The sequence below is a fragment of the Lacerta agilis genome, chromosome 16 (assembly GCF_009819535.1).
Source record: "Lacerta agilis isolate rLacAgi1 chromosome 16, rLacAgi1.pri, whole genome shotgun sequence".
NCBI classification, from domain to species: domain Eukaryota; kingdom Metazoa; phylum Chordata; class Lepidosauria; order Squamata; family Lacertidae; genus Lacerta; species Lacerta agilis.
The window spans coordinates 38,994,161-39,008,562 of record NC_046327.1 but is presented as its reverse complement, the minus strand read 5'-3'; the positions used below and the strand labels follow the sequence as shown (position 1 = coordinate 39,008,562).

General features: G+C 41.9%; 1 protein-coding gene across 1 annotated transcript; it reads right to left on the bottom strand.

The window, feature by feature from the left end:
- Positions 1-11,723: 11,723 nt before the first annotated feature.
- LOC117060713 (small ubiquitin-related modifier 2) lies at positions 11,724-12,159 on the bottom strand. Its single transcript, XM_033173173.1, has one exon. It carries the CDS (start codon positions 12,060-12,062, stop codon positions 11,775-11,777), a length of 288 nt encoding a protein of 95 aa, XP_033029064.1. The 5' UTR covers positions 12,063-12,159; the 3' UTR covers positions 11,724-11,774.
- Between the last annotated feature and the right edge of the window lie 2,243 nt (positions 12,160-14,402).

The following is a 14,402-nucleotide window of genomic DNA, read 5'->3' as shown; positions in this document are numbered from 1 at the left end:
TCTTCTGCTCTCTTTGATCCTAATTGTTTCTTATTAGGTTTCTGCTTCGCTTGGGCATCTACATCTTTGCTTCTTTCCCTTGTATGTGAATGAAAGGCCCTCTGGGTACTCCCATCTGTAACGAATCCTGTTGTTTTTCAATGCCTCGGTCAAAAATTTGTAATTGCTTTTTAAAAAAGAATTCTCATAGGAATTTCTTTTAAAATTATCACTTTCTGGTTGTCTATTTGAAATTCCCCCCCCCCTCGTAATCTGTCTGAAGAATCCTATCTTTAATATCATGTGAATTTAAAATCAACAAACAGTCCCCTGGTAGATTCTCTGTTTTTGCATAATTTGATTTTATCCTAAAGATTTTCAATATTGCCGTATCCAATTCTCCTTCATCCATCTCCATCCAGGTGGCCAGTTCTGTTATCTTCTCTCTTATATATTCCTCTGGATTCTCCACCAATCCTCTCAAATGCACAGTTAGCTCCTTCTGTTTCATCTCCATCAGGGCTAATTGATCCCAAGCAGCTTCTTCCATTGCTCCAAAATCTTCGGTATTTGCTTTAATCTGACCTTGTTCTTCTTTCAATTCTTTATGCTCTGTGTCTTTTTAGACGTTTCTTCCATAATTTTAGTTTTTTTTATTTAACTCTTGAACCAACTTTTCCAGTCCCATCGTTTTGGTTGATAATTCTTTAATCTGGCCTGTTAGTCCTTCCATTTAGTATTCTGTTCAATTTGAGTCCCCATTTTATCCATTTTCCTTCAAGCTTCTTAATATGATCAGTTATATTCTTCATAACTGCTATTAATTTTGCCAAATTAATTTATTCTTGAACTGAGCCCCTCTTCCCTTGTCCTGGTGTTGTAGATGTAGGTCCTGTCGCCTGTGACTTTTTAGATGCCATTTTTATTGATTTGGTTCTGTTTGTTTGATTGGTTTCACTATTTATTTATTTGATTTTGCCTATTCCTCTTTCCTTTGCTTACTTTTTAAAATTTTTAGTTTTCCTTTCATTGTAATATATATTCTCACCACTGGGTGTCACCCCTCCTCCTTTCTCTTCTATTTTCCAATTTTATTTTTCCCTTGTAGTACACCTATTATTTCACCACCAGATGTCACCTTTTCTTTACCCTTTGGCCACTGCTGTCTCAATTGTCTCTCTTGCTGGCTACACTGCCAACATTGCAGCGCAATTTTAAATCCAAAAGAGAAAGCCAAATGTTTGGCAGAGAATGAAGCTGATTCTCCCTGTTTCTTACACCATCAGGACACAAATATATATTTACAAAAAAAGAAAAAGAGCCAGCCCCCCCCCCCGATCTTGTGTTCAGATCTTAAAGGAGAAGAAGTCTGTTTTCCACAAGCCCATGTAGCGGTCTTCTAAATACAAGTCACTGTTAGAACTTAAATTAAGTCTCTGTATTCCAAACGTATTTTCAGATGTTTTCAGTAATAAATTGTCCTGTTCCAAATCGCAACCAAATGAAATATATTGCTCTATCTCCCGTTTCCGGGAGGGAAAATGCTTTCTCTTTTACTCCACTGTATTTTTAACTTCCAAGTCTTTAAATCCAGTTCTTCAATTTTCACTCTTCTAAATTACCAGGATTGTATATTTAATTCCTCCGTATTTATTGACATCTATGAATTGTTCCCGTGCAAGTTAAATTTCACCAGCACAAGGTGAACCTCCGTTTTTTCACCCTGTCTTTTTTTTTGCCAATTAATTGTCCCATTCCAATTTTCCAATTTATTTTATCCAATGTGGCTTTAAATTTATCGAAAAAAAATACCGCTTGTGGCCAAAATTCAGGGCTTTCCGCCAGAGACTTTTTGTTTGCTTCTTGTACCTCTGCCACTCGATCCCATCTCAACCCCCCCATTTTTGGCGGGGGAGACAGGAGAACCCGCAATTTAGCGCTGCCAAAGCTCCACGCCCAAATCTTCTCTTTGGGCTTCTTTTGGGAGGCACAGCGCCCTTGTGAACACCCCAAAAGTCTCTCAACAGTAGATTCTTCTCTGGAGGCTAAGGTGGCTACTTCCTCGCCATCTTACAATCACCCCAGAAGCTTAACACTTTAACCTTTTCCAACCAACTATACCAGGGGTAGTCAACCTTTTTATACCTACCGCCCACTAATGCATCTTTCTTGATGGTAAAATTTCCTTACCGCCCAGCAGTGCTCGATGGAAAGAGAATTCATCTTGTGCTGTGGAACCCCCTACCACCCACCTAGAATCCCATGCCCACTAGTGGGCGGTACGGACCAGGTTGACAACCCCTGAACTATACAAAGGCAAGAATTCCACTCATTGCTTCACTTGTTTTTGCTTCTGGTCCCAATTACCTCTGCAGTTTTGTCTGGGCAACAGCACAGAAAGTTAATGCACTTTTACACTTTGGCTTCCTTTGGTAAAGTAGTATCAAACTAAGCAGCAAAACAGGAATGACCTCATGAAAAGGAAGCCCATTAACCTTGGGGTTTGGGGTTTTGAACTACAATTGCTGTTTCCTCTTTGCAAGATCTTTTACCACACAGAACATCTGCATGCTAAGCAGAGGTGCTAGGCAGCTGCTAAGGCTTCTTGAACCCAATAGGGTCCTTTTTTTTAATTGCACAGGCCTCATTTCTTCATGCGCAAACTTCCTGTTGATAACAGCCTTTTATGCGTCCAATGTTCCATGTTTCTGTTTTTGGTTTTTTGTGCCACTCTTCTTGTGCTGTAGTGGGAGAGCACCTGCCCCCATGGCAATAATGCACTATACATGGGGGGAGCTTTACAGAACAATTGATAAAGCAGATGGGATATTATTGCATTGATAACAGGTTTCAGAATATAATTGAAAAAAGAAAAAATGCACCAATCTGGAGAGGCCCCTGGTCCTTTGTCTCTTGCCAACACTCTTTGTTCCAGTTCTTCTGACTTGCACATTTTGGAGTAAAGATAGATGCAAATATTCAACCAGCTTCTTTAAAATACCCCCTTCTTTTTTATATATATAATATTTTATTGAGTTTTCCAATTTAATATTCCAATAAGAACCACATTAAAACATTCCAAATTACAATACAATCAAAAAAACCCAAATATATTGCCAAATTATATATCTTTGGGTGACTTCCCATGCTCTGAATTTCACAGAGTGCTAATAATCTAATATCACATTGCATTTCTTAATTAGTCAATAAACCATTCCGATGTTAATTCTTCACTTAATTTTCATTTATGTTTATAACCACTGATCTGTTCACACTTTTGTCTTCATAATTCTGTGTGAAATATTCCCCCCTGATATTATCCACATTCCAGCATATTCAGTTTCTGCCAACAGGAGCCATAATACGCCAGATCCCAGACAAAAAGACACCATTAGCTCCAGGTAGCCATCCAGAATTCCCCTCCATAGTCTCGCACCATCTCCCAATATGCTGGTACCTCTGCAAAAACAAATTAACTCCAATCCAGAATTTTTTTTCTTCCTTCCACTAAGGGAACAGCAGCAGTGTTCTTTCAAACCCACACATTCAAACAATATCCCCTTCTCCTTTAGCATATATTTAACTCCCTTGTTGTCCAAAGGCACTACTGCCTTCCCTAGCTGGTTTCCTGCTTCTAATGTAGTTAAATATTTTTCTTCTTCTTCATCTGGTGGTAAGTTCCTAGAAATTATTTTGCTTTGCTGCTCTGATTACCTGTTTGCATTTATTTTGCTAGACCTTGTGTCCCTTTCTGTTCTCTTTTGGGCAAGACTTCCATTTTCTGAATGAAGTCTTCTTACCTCTAGAAGTTTCCTTGACTCTGCTTGCTGACTATGCTGGCATCCTCTTGGACTTAGTGGGACCTTTCCTGAGCTTTTCTCTCTCCTCCTTTCACCCACCCCACCCTGACCCAGCATTCTGGAGAGAAAAATAGGTCTTTATTTAGGCTATAAGCCCACACATTTCTGGTACATAAATAAAATATAGCTATAAATCACCACCACTATTTGGGGGCACAGTCTTTAAATATGTCAGTATACGATTTGAAGGAATAAAAATCAATAATCGTGTAACATTCCAGCACGTCTCTTATAGGAGAGAACTGAAATCAGAAATCTTGCTACCTGCAGTGCTCTGTGCGGGTCATTGGCATTCTGGAGGGACTTGAGCCTCTTCACCCTTAAAAAAAATTATTTTGAAGCCCAATGCAACTTGGTTGGATTTCTATGGGAGATCTGTGTGTTTGTGTGTGATTTCAGCAGCACTGTCCAGAGCAGACTTTTATTTCTAATGTTTTGCTGAATTCTTTCCCTCTAATGGAAACTCTTTCAGAGCCCAAGTTCAGATATATTTTCCTGGGTTCTTGCTCAGATGGAATACAACTGTTGCTGTGAGGTAATAGATTTTATTATCAGGGATCCTCAGAGGCTTCTGAGTAATTGAAATAAAAGTTTCATTTATCCTTCTGCCAAATGGCTTTTCCCCACCTGGGTGTGCCAAGGAATATTGTGCAGAATTTAGAATCTGAGAATATCAGCTTTGGGATTTGGGAACTTTCTGGTTCAGATGAAAACAGGTGTAGATGTTTTATGCCCACCTGTCTGAATATAGTTCATCCGCCATGCATTGTGACCTGGCAGCTGACCCAACCCCCTACTCCCATTTTCACAGTTCTAGGAAGGCAGCAAAACTAGGAGGTCCATTGAGTCCTTGTAGGCCTACCTTGTAGGTGTGCTGTGTTGGGCTTGAGAGATCACAACTTTTGCAAGTCTGCCTTTGAAAAGTACACAGAGTGCCTGCAAAGACTTCCAAGATTCACTGCAGCTGGGAAAGAAAAAACTCTTCCCAAACTCCACAGAGACAGCCTGTACTAGCAGCGTATTACAGCCGGCGGGTTTTATTCCAGCATCCTGATTCCATCCTGAGACACAGAGATTAAGGAGCTGAAACTGCTCCCTTATTTTCACCCGCCAGGCCAGGAAAAGCTTCATTTCCTTTGTTTTGTTTCAGGGTTGTGTGAAAAACATTGGGGCAGAGCCAGAATAAAAAGTGGCAACTGTGCTTGTTATTTTGTAAGAAATATATTTTTGTTTTCATTAAGTTGATCTGAAAACTTTTATCAGTACAGTTTTTGTTTTGTTTTGACAGATTGGGGGAGGCTCGAGAGTCATGGGCGGGTGGGCGTTGCCCAGGAGGGGCGCAAGGCATGGTTTCTCTGCCAGGCAAGGTGCAAAGCCCTTCTTTCGCACCCCTGTGAAACATAAATGCGGGTGTTTTTTAATAAAAAAAACAACAACTGGGCAACAGCCGCCCGCCCTTGGCTCCCAAGCCTCCCCTTATCAGTCAGAGGCAGGAGATCGGGGGAGGCTCGGGAGTCATGGGCGGGCAACGCGTTGTTGCCCAGTTTAAAAAAACCCTGTGCATTTATGTTTCACAGGGTGCGAAAGAAGAGCTTTGCCTGTGTGCTTGGGCCCAGGGTCTTTTGCCTCACCATCCCCACTACTGACTCTCTGTTGCTACTCAGCTTCAAAAAAAAAAAAAAAAAAAGTGTCCCCGGATTCATTGAAAAAAATCTGGTAACCATACTGCAGATTGGAAGAGCAGCAGATTTATTTCAATGATTTTTTGCACTGCTGATAATTACTGCTCACTCATCAAAGCAGTGGACAGGGTTTGTGACCCTGTGCAGGCTTCCCCTGCCAGGGTGACCCCCGCTTTTGTTGCTGGCTCTTGCTCTGCCCCCTCCCTGGCTACCCAATCAACTGCTGGCTGGGGGGCGGAGCAAAGACCAGGTAGTGCAGGGCTCCAGCTGACCATCTGTTGTTGTGTCTCCTTATTTATGGGCTGGCTCCCGAGCCAGAGGCATGCAAGCAGTCCAGCATCCTCTTCTCATTGTGGCCAGCCTGATGCCTCTCAGAAGTCTAGAAGCCTGATGGCAACACTATCCTCCCCACTCCAGATTCCTATCAGCAGTTTCCCTTCAGACGCATGAAAAAGATCAAGCAGATGCCACTTGGGTTTAATATATTGTAAGTTTTCACACTTCCTGTGGGTTTTGATTAATTTGCCCCTGTTGTATAAAGAGTGAGAGCTAGTGACGTTTGAACCAGAAGTCCTTTCTCCATGGCCTGACTCTGATGTTGCCATTGCAAAACCACTTCCATGTAGCTAGAGGCCTGCTGGGCAGTGGGAGCACATTTGGAAAGTGTGGAAGCTGTCTGTAGTATGATGCTCTGACTTCCGCTTGCCTAGGTCACTGCTGCAATGACATGTTTTGCAAGTTTAATTGAGCTGACAGGCTGAAATTAGAAAAACAGAAGAGTGTGTATGTGTGGCTACAGAGGTGAGGAAAATGTAATTCTCTTTTTCCCCCAACATAATTTTTATTAAGTTTTCTCAAAATTATAATTTATACAAGAATGTACAACATTTATGAATTCTGCATGTATGCAAAGGTTTGTATCAATAAAAAAATACTCTTATGCTTATATCATATACATAGCTTATACAGTTTGTAGAAAAAAACAAACAAAACCCCCCACAAAAAACCACGTCCCCCCTTCTGCTTCCCCCCGTTCTTCTTCTGTTTTCTTTTGACACCTAATTCCACGGATATATACTTCTTTATTACATTTGCCATCTGTCACATGTTATCAACTTAGTCCCATATTGTAGAACCTCTCCTTCCAATTTATTTCTACCTACATTATCTTATATTGTTAAATAATTTACTTGTATATATAAATGTAATTCTCAATATGCACACATGCCTTGTCAAAACTGCATCTGGTAGGATCACATCTTCTGAGTGATTTTCAAAGCAGGGATGGGGGAGCCTGTGGTCCTCCAGATGTTCTCATCATCGTTGACCACTGGCCGTGTTGACTGGGGCTGATGGGAGATAGAGTCCAACAGCAGCAGCAGCAGCAGTTGGAGGGCCAGAGCTCCCCCAGACCTGTTCTGAAACTCAGGGAACTATCTTGGCCATTGAACACTTATTCCTACACTCAATTTTATATTCCTCAGAGCTATTTCCTCATCACCATGTTTTTTTTGTTTCGAAGGGAGGAAGTGCTTGGGTGGGGCAATGAGTATGAGGGTGAGTCAGCCAGTTAAAGGATATGCATGTTTCCTGAACCAGAACGTTAAATAAAACTTTAGACAAAAGAGTGGCTAAGCTTTGACTTCCCTCGACTGTTCTGGCTCCATATAGCTAGCTGGAAAACCATCCAACTCCTAATGGTCATCTTTTCTGCCTTGTCCTGGTGAAGATGATACCTGTCTTGCCTCTGAACTTTGCTGTACTTCTCATCTTCTGGTTGCCTGTGGGTGAGTCATCCTGAAAACTCCTTACATTCCAGTGACAGGGAGAGCTGTCTAGTTTGTGCTCCCTTGGTGGAGGAATCTGGAAACTGGTTTCATCTAAAGGTGCTTCCCGATGGGGGCTTAATTTGCAAACAGATTATTGAGATATTGCCAGTGAGTTGTTGCAACAGTTTTTTAAAAAGTGTATTGTCGTAAAGGTAAAGGTAAAGGGACCCCTGACCATTAGGTCCAGTCGTGTCCGACTCTGGGGGTTTGCGGCGTTCATCTTGCTTTATTTGGCCGAGGTAACTGTACAGCTTCTGGGCCATGTGGCCAGCATGACTAAGCTGCTTCTGGCGAACCAGAGCAGCACACGGAAATGCCGTTTACCTTCCCGCCAGAGCAGTACATATTTATCTACTTGCACTTTGACGTGCTTTCGAACTGCTTTCCATAGAAAGGGTAAATCCAGATTAAATTGTGCGTGCGTGCTTTGGGCTGGCATTTTGAGGATGAGAATGTTGTGTGGGTACTGCATGACTAAGGCACACTGATCCCATGCTAAACATCTTTCTAAAAGCATCCTAAGATCCCCCAATACAAATGGGGGCATGGAAAATGTCATGTGCAATGGATGGGGTGTGAGAAGTGTTGGTGGCAAGGAAAAAAATAGGTATAAAAGGAAAAATCTTGCATGCCAAGATCCAATCTCATTTATACAAGGTCTAAACTGAGAAAAACAAACTCATTCCAAAAAGAAACATGAGCCCTGGGTAAGTGCCTGGAACCCCTGGAATCTCACACCCCCTCGGAGGCCAGGGTGGCAGGCCGCAGTATTATTATGTGCGTAAGGAGAGATTCCTGGTTCCTGGAGAGACCCTTGGTTTAGTTTCCTTGGAAGGAAGAGGACTGGAAATATATGATGACATTTCTGTGATAGGAGATAGGAGATAGATATCTCCTATCTGCCCAGTAGATTTCTAAAGGAGCCAGAGGGCCATAGCACTGGATTCACCACTGAACAAGCCAAGCCAAGCTGCTGTCTTTTTCATACCCAGTTTCAAGGCTCCTGCCTTTTGACTATTTCAGACAATAGCCTATGCTTCCCCCCCCCAACATACTGCCCCTCATCTAACACCCCATAAACCCCAAAGGCATATTAGGGGGAACTGCTTTTCAAAAATATGTATATTAGGCAAAATTACATCAAAATATTTATAGTATTTTTTGTAGAATTGTATGATGTTATTGTACATGTCTAATATATCTTTCTGACTGTGCGTGCATGTTTTAGGAGATATTCACACAAAAATACCGCTGAATTATCATGAGGACTTTATTGTTAATATTGGAAACTGATTTGGAAACGTGGAAAACTGAATTTAGGATTGAAAAAATGAGAAACTGATGGATACATACTTCAGTCATGAGGTGTGGAAGAGATTTGCATTCTTAGCCTTATGCTGACCCACCGGAACAGGTCCCAGTCCTCTTTTCTACTTCATTGGCTGCCTATTTGTGCCCGGACTCAGTTAAATCTGTTTTTATAGCCATAAATTACCTAACAGGTACTCGTACTTCAAAGGAAACATGAGAACCGTCGTGAGGGGAAGGAGACTAGGAATCTCTACCAGATAAAAGCCCCCCCCCTACTGTTGCACATCACCCCAGTCTCTGGTGGTGCAAGATTCCAGAGGTTCCAGGTGCTGACCTAGGGTTCGTGTTTCGTTTTGTAATGAGGCTCTGTGTCATCTGTTTGATATATGGTTTATTTACATATATATTATGCAGTCACCATTCCTAGGGCATATCTATACATATATATACGATCTGAAACTATGATGGTGGGGCTCACAGTATCAACACTCCAATAGAGTATTCTCTCATGGCCACAGCTTTGGATTCCAACAGAAATCAGGCATGGCTCTGACTCTCCCAGCTGCCTAGCCTGCAGCTTCCAGCTTCTGGTTTCTAGCTCACATAACTCAAATTCCCAACTCAGGACTTCTGGTGAGGCAAGATGGCAAGCGCCTCTGAGGACCACCAGCACCAACTGTGCTGCCTGGCTGGTCCGCACACCAACGCTGCCGCTACCACTACTGCAATCGGGGGGGGGGGTGTCCAACGCAACAACCAGGGAGGCTGCATGGAGCCTCCAGCTCCTCCAGCGGCCTCAACCCCGCTGGGAACGGGAGCACTGATGGCCCAGTGGAGCTCCATGACCTGGAGGCCTCTGGAGCTGAATAGAAAACAAAAAGGAGGGGCCCCTAGCTGAGCACCAGCTTATATGGGAGGGCCAAGGAGACCGCAGGGAATTTCACAGCTGGCCACATGACCCGGAAGCTGTAAAGCGAGATGAGCGCCGCAACCCCAGAGTCGTCCACGACTGGACCTAATGGTCAGGGGTCGCTTTACCTTTACCTTTAGATATGCCCCAGGAATGGTGACTGCATAATATTGCAACACATTCTTGCTGAATAATGCTGGAATTGCCAGCAGTATCTCTGCAGCCTGCCCTCCCCATATCTTTTCTTTCTTATAGTGCACTTCCTTGAAACTTGCAATGTGACTATCCACCCTGAGGCACCTGTTGTGGAATTTGGAGGTTCTGTGAATCTGAACTGCACAACTACGTGTGCTAACTACACCCAGTTGGACTGGGAGGTGTCTGTTGGAGGAGGAATCCAGAAGGGCGATGGGTGGATTTCTCTAAACATCACCAATGTGTCTGAATGGGAACTTCAACCTATATGCATAGTCCAAAGAACAGGCTTTGATTCCTTAGACACCAATGTGATCATCTATGTTTACCGTGAGTATGCACAGAATTTCAGAGCTGGGAGGGATCTGGAGGTTATGTAATTGGATCTGGAGGTTATGTAATTTAGCCTCCTTCCTCACACATGCAATGTCGAGGGGGGAAATAACAAATATGCATGTTATTAGACATGGTATGCTGCATAACATGGCTGTGAGGCCTAAGGAAAGAGGGAAGAAAACCCAAGACCTGCCCAAGACATTTTGGTGATTGGGGCAGATGGTCTTAGCGGCTCCTCTGCTCTACAAAAATCATGCTGCATGTAGTATTAGCAACACCAGTCTCACAACAAAACACCTTCTGGGCGCACTTTAACATAACTTAAGGGCAGCGGCGAAGCATATGCTACCACTGCCTGGGGTGGAGTGTGGAGGGAGCTCGCTGCATCTTTTCTCGCAAAGTGGAGCGGGGGGGGGGGATACTTGTGCACTGCAGCCCAGCCAAGGAGAGAGGTGGCAAATCTTCTGCCAACCCTCCTTCTCTCCACTCCTGGGTCAGACCTGTGGCTGGCTGGCGGTGTTGGGCCATCACAATGAGGGAGCCTGCCATGGGGGTGCTGTCCGGTCGTGCCCCCTCCAAAAATGTGTCCACAGCCCCCCCCCCATGCTATGCCACTGCTTCAGGAGGCTTAGGACTTCATGTCTGCCATGACAACCATGGGGCTGTCGCAACATAACATCAGCTCAACACACATTGTAGGTTACACTCTGGATCTTGTCTTTTTGACTGGGTGGGAAGAGGGTGATCTGAAAGTGGTCAGATCACTTCTTGTTGAGTTTTAGGTTTTTAGCCTCTTTCCCCCTCTGTAGAGGCAGCGGACCCACCCTCGGAGGTTGTGGGATCCGCGTAGTTTCCAGACAACTCTGGAGGATTTTCTGCCTGATATGCCTGGCGTTCCTGTCAAAGCCTTGGCCAACCTCTGGAACAACAGGACGGCTTGGGCTGAACTTTTGAGTAGTGGTTTCCTATAAATAATATATTTTATTGAAAACAAACTGAACTTTCAACAGAAGCCTTTGATACTTGTGTTTATGTCCTTCTATTGTACATAAATTATCTTTTGTAAACTTCCTTGGAATGCCTTTGCCCTGAAAATCAGTATATAAGTGCAGTCAGTCAACCAACCAACCAACCAACCAACCAATAGGAGCTCATCCTTGTCCACCATTATTTGATTAGGTTAGGATGCTCAGTTGTCATGCAGAGTTTTCCCTCCCATTGCCCTGAAATTGTTGTCTATATTTAGTTTAGACAACTGGGATGGTTAATATTTCCAACTTCAGAAAGCCAGGAGCTGCAAACATTGAAATTATCCAATCAAATAAGGTATGCAAGGTTTTTGTTTTTCAACAATGAGAGCAAAATAACTTACTGGAATATAAAGATAAAAGTTAGAGGAGCATACCATGGAGGAATGGGGCATTTTCACAGACGCAGTTTGTTTTTACCACCCCATCTCCATATGATGTTGATCAAAACATACCATTGGCCATTTAGTTAAAAAAAATGCATGTCTGTGGACATGCACCAGTTACGTTATGTACAATAGAAGGAATAGGAAAAGAAATCAAAGAGAGAAAGCTATACTGCAGTAGTCAAGATGTGGCTGAACCAAGTCTCGTTTTTCTAATTGTGAATGTGTTGTCTGTGGGAAAGGGAGTTTGGTTCTCTTTTAGTAGACTCCTCCTGTCTGCTGCTGGAACACATCAATTGTATCTTCATCCTCCATTTCCAACTGTGCAGGTGTATCTGTTTCATTGATTGGCTGCCCATCAAACCGGAATCTGATTTGCCTCATTGACAAACCCTGTCGTTCACAATAGGCTTTCATTAGTTTGCTAAGTGGTGTATGCCTTTTAATCTTAAACTGCACCACAGATCCATCTTGCCCTGCAACCTTCAGATTAATGTGGTCATTATTTTCAGTCTTCACACCTTCCTTGGGCTTCTCGTCAGCCATGGCGAGTTCAGCGGGGGCCGGTCTGCTGCGAGCACCTCACGCAAGCAAGTGGGGGGACGGAAGGATGAAAAAAGGCGACCGCGACGGCCAAGACAAAAAGACTCAAATTTTGCTTTCCTTTTAATTCTAAATAAACTGGGTTGTGATCTGAAAATGTCCTTGGTTGTATTTCTGTCCATTTTGATCTTAACACTAGATCTTCTGAGATCCAAGTATAGTTGATTCTTCCAGCAGTTTGATGAGGATCTAAAAAATGGGTATACTCTCTGTCATATACATGTTTGAATCTCCATATATCATTCAATTTTAAATTTTTGACCATATTAAAGAAAGTTGTAGGTAGTCGCCCTTCTTTATTGTCTCATTTACTCAATGTTCTATGCATATCCAGGTAGACCACCCCATTAAAATCACCCATTAAAATAATTTTTGGTCCATCAGTTCAAACATTTGTCCTCTAGCTCCTTATAAAATTCCGAATTTTTAAATTTGGTGCATATATTCCAATAATTGTTATTTCTTCGCCTTGCAACGCTACCTGCACAGCACAGCAATCATTCTTACCTTTTCATCTTTAAATAATTGTTTTGGTTGAAGTTTCTCTTTTATGGACATTATTACACCTCTCTTTTTTATAATGTCTGAGGAGATGAAGTCCAGTGCTAATCTTTTATTTGCCAAGACTCTTTTGTGTCTTCTTGCAACATGTGTCTCCTGTAAACAAATTATATCTATTTTTTGTTTTTTGTAAAATATGTTCTATTTCATTTCATTTCTTTTTATTATTTAAACCATTCACATTCCAAGACAAAATCCTCAAATCCATAATTCCCAATTTATTAATTTTTCTAAAAAGTTTTTAAGAGTCTGTCGTTTTATTTTTATCTTGATCTATCTTTCCACCAGCTGCACCTTTTCCTTCAATATCTTCTTCTGCTCTCTTTGATCCTAATTGTTTCTTATTAGGTTTCTGCTTCGCTTGGGCATCTACATCTTTGCTTCTTTCCCTTGTATGTGAATGAAAGGCCCTCTGGGTACTCCCATCTGTAACGAATCCTGTTGTTTTTCAATGCCTCGGTCAAAAATTTGTAATTGCTTTTTAAAAAAGAATTCTCATAGGAATTTCTTTTAAAATTATCACTTTCTGGTTGTCTATTTGAAATTCCCCCCCCCCTCGTAATCTGTCTGAAGAATCCTATCTTTAATATCATGTGAATTTAAAATCAACAAACAGTCCCCTGGTAGATTCTCTGTTTTTGCATAATTTGATTTTATCCTAAAGATTTTCAATATTGCCGTATCCAATTCTCCTTCATCCATCTCCATCCAGGTGGCCAGTTCTGTTATCTTCTCTCTTATATATTCCTCTGGATTCTCCACCAATCCTCTCAAATGCACAGTTAGCTCCTTCTGTTTCATCTCCATCAGGGCTAATTGATCCCAAGCAGCTTCTTCCATTGCTCCAAAATCTTCGGTATTTGCTTTAATCTGACCTTGTTCTTCTTTCAATTCTTTATGCTCTGTGTCTTTTTAGACGTTTCTTCCATAATTTTAGTTTTTTTTATTTAACTCTTGAACCAACTTTTCCAGTCCCATCGTTTTGGTTGATAATTCTTTAATCTGGCCTGTTAGTCCTTCCATTTAGTATTCTGTTCAATTTGAGTCCCCATTTTATCCATTTTCCTTCAAGCTTCTTAATATGATCAGTTATATTCTTCATAACTGCTATTAATTTTGCCAAATTAATTTATTCTTGAACTGAGCCCCTCTTCCCTTGTCCTGGTGTTGTAGATGTAGGTCCTGTCGCCTGTGACTTTTTAGATGCCATTTTTATTGATTTGGTTCTGTTTGTTTGATTGGTTTCACTATTTATTTATTTGATTTTGCCTATTCCTCTTTCCTTTGCTTACTTTTTAAAATTTTTAGTTTTCCTTTCATTGTAATATATATTCTCACCACTGGGTGTCACCCCTCCTCCTTTCTCTTCTATTTTCCAATTTTATTTTTCCCTTGTAGTACACCTATTATTTCACCACCAGATGTCACCTTTTCTTTACCCTTTGGCCACTGCTGTCTCAATTGTCTCTCTTGCTGGCTACACTGCCAACATTGCAGCGCAATTTTAAATCCAAAAGAGAAAGCCAAATGTTTGGCAGAGAATGAAGCTGATTCTCCCTGTTTCTTACACCATCAGGACACAAATATATATTTACAAAAAAAGAAAAAGAGCCAGCCCCCCCCCCCCCGATCTTGTGTTCAGATCTTAAAGGAGAAGAAGTCTGTTTTCCACAAGCCCATGTAGCGGTCTTCTAAATACAAGTCACTGTTAGAACTTAAATT

Coding starts and splice junctions, on each gene's coding strand:
- LOC117060713 (XM_033173173.1), bottom strand. CDS start 12,062: ATGGCTGACGAGAAGCCCAAGGAAGGTGTGAAGACTGAAAATAATGAC.